Below are 1614 nucleotides of genomic sequence, written 5' to 3' on the forward strand. Positions count from 1 at the left end.
CACACACTTTGCTGCACTCGGTCTGCACAAGGAGTTAAAATCCCACCCTGGGAGAGCAGAGCGGCTGCAGGGAAGGCAATGGCCCAGGGGCCCCACCTCTGGCATCTTGCGGGGCACGAACAGGGAGCAGGAGGGTGTCCTGCCCAAGGCACGCGTGGCTGGCAAGGAGCTGGTGAGGAACGGGGGCGTCTGCTCACTGTGAAAGGACACGTCTGGGACGCAAAGGGCTGCAGCAGCAGAGGAGCGGTGCTGCAGAGCCGCAGGGCTCTCACAGCACGATCTTGAAGGAGCTGCAAGAGACACGGCAGGGCCCGCCCCCCCCCCCAGGGGCAACACAGGCGTGCAGCAGCAGAGGAGCGGTGCTGCAGAGCCGCAGGGCTCTCACAGCACGATCTTGAAGGAGCTGCAAGAGACACGGCAGGTGCTGCACCTCCTCACTGGGCCACACGCGAGTGGCTTCTGGGCACCCGGTGCTACGGGGACTCAGCATGACCCAGCACGGGACACCTCATACCGGGCAGCCTTGTCCCACCGCGCCACCGAGAGCTCTGCCCCAGATCAGCGATCCCTCCTGGACAGACCCACAGGGACAAGCTGTGCCACTGGAGACCACCGTACCTGGCGAAGTCTGGGGAGCGGGAGACGACGTGCTGGAACTCGGGGAGGTTGATGGTGCCGTCCTTGTCGATGTCGGACTCCTCCAGGATCTGGAGGGGAGGGAGAGGCCGGCGGTGAGCTCTGGGCAGTCGGGAGCGAGCAGTAGCCCGTACCCCGCCTGACGGTGCTCACGTTTTGGATGAGCTGATCCATCTCCGCGTCGCTCAGTTGGGACTCCTCGCCTTGCCCCGTCAGACAGTTCACCAGTTTCTCCAGGTCTTTTCTGTCCAGAATCCCATCACCATTGAAGTCTTTGGGGAGAGGAAAGGGACATTTTGGCTCCAGAGAGTCAGGAGCACCCGCACTCAGTGAGGAGAGGGCCTGGGTGACCCGAGGAGCTCTCGGTGCACGTCACTGCCACCCCTAGGGGTGCTCTGAGAGCACTGCCAGCCCTCCTGAAGGTGGATTCATCCCTGCCATCCCCACCCCAAGGTGCGGGGACCCCAGGACATAGCCTTGGCCCCCAGCCTCACCAAAGATGTGGAAGGCGTAGTAGGATTTGAGGTCAGCAGGGGCAGAGTCGCTGAAGACGCTCAGCATGTCAAGGAAGTCCTCAAAGGACATGCTCCCGTCACCATCCTCCGAGGTGGAGAACACCCGGCAGATCTGGTGCTGGAAGGGGTTCGCCTGCCAGCACAGGGACAGGTCAGAGCCAGTCTGGGCAGTGCCAGGTTGGCAGACACCCCACACTGCCACTGGTCCATCACCCCACGGCGTGACCGTGCCCATCCTGGGCAGCTGGGATGTCTGGGAGCCTCTGTGGCACAGTGGGGACCAGGAAGCTGTTTGTTGGCACAGCTGGCGAGCAGTGAGGGAACAGCTTCCCCGGGTGACCGCTGGAACAGCACGTCAGGGGCACCATGGCAGGTAAACAGGGCCCTGCCCAGACACACCCAGACCTGGGGAGCAGCCGCTAGGTCCCAGCACCGTACCCGCAGCTCTCGGACCGGCAGGAGG

General features: G+C 63.8%; 1 protein-coding gene across 1 annotated transcript; it reads right to left on the reverse strand.

Moving 5' to 3' along the window:
* Positions 1–381: 381 nt before the first annotated feature.
* Positions 382–1284, reverse strand: CIB1 (calcium and integrin binding 1 (calmyrin); the record flags this gene model as incomplete). The annotated part of the gene is made up of 4 exons (XM_010134768.1): positions 382–403; positions 619–707; positions 790–908; positions 1131–1284. Coding segments are annotated over 4 exons (384 nt in total), but the record flags the coding sequence as incomplete, so codon positions are not given.
* Positions 1285–1614: the final 330 nt, after the last annotated feature.

The sequence above is a fragment of the Buceros rhinoceros genome, unplaced genomic scaffold (genome assembly GCF_000710305.1).
Source record: "Buceros rhinoceros silvestris isolate BGI_N320 unplaced genomic scaffold, ASM71030v1 scaffold31734, whole genome shotgun sequence".
Taxonomy (NCBI): Eukaryota; Metazoa; Chordata; class Aves; order Bucerotiformes; family Bucerotidae; genus Buceros; species Buceros rhinoceros.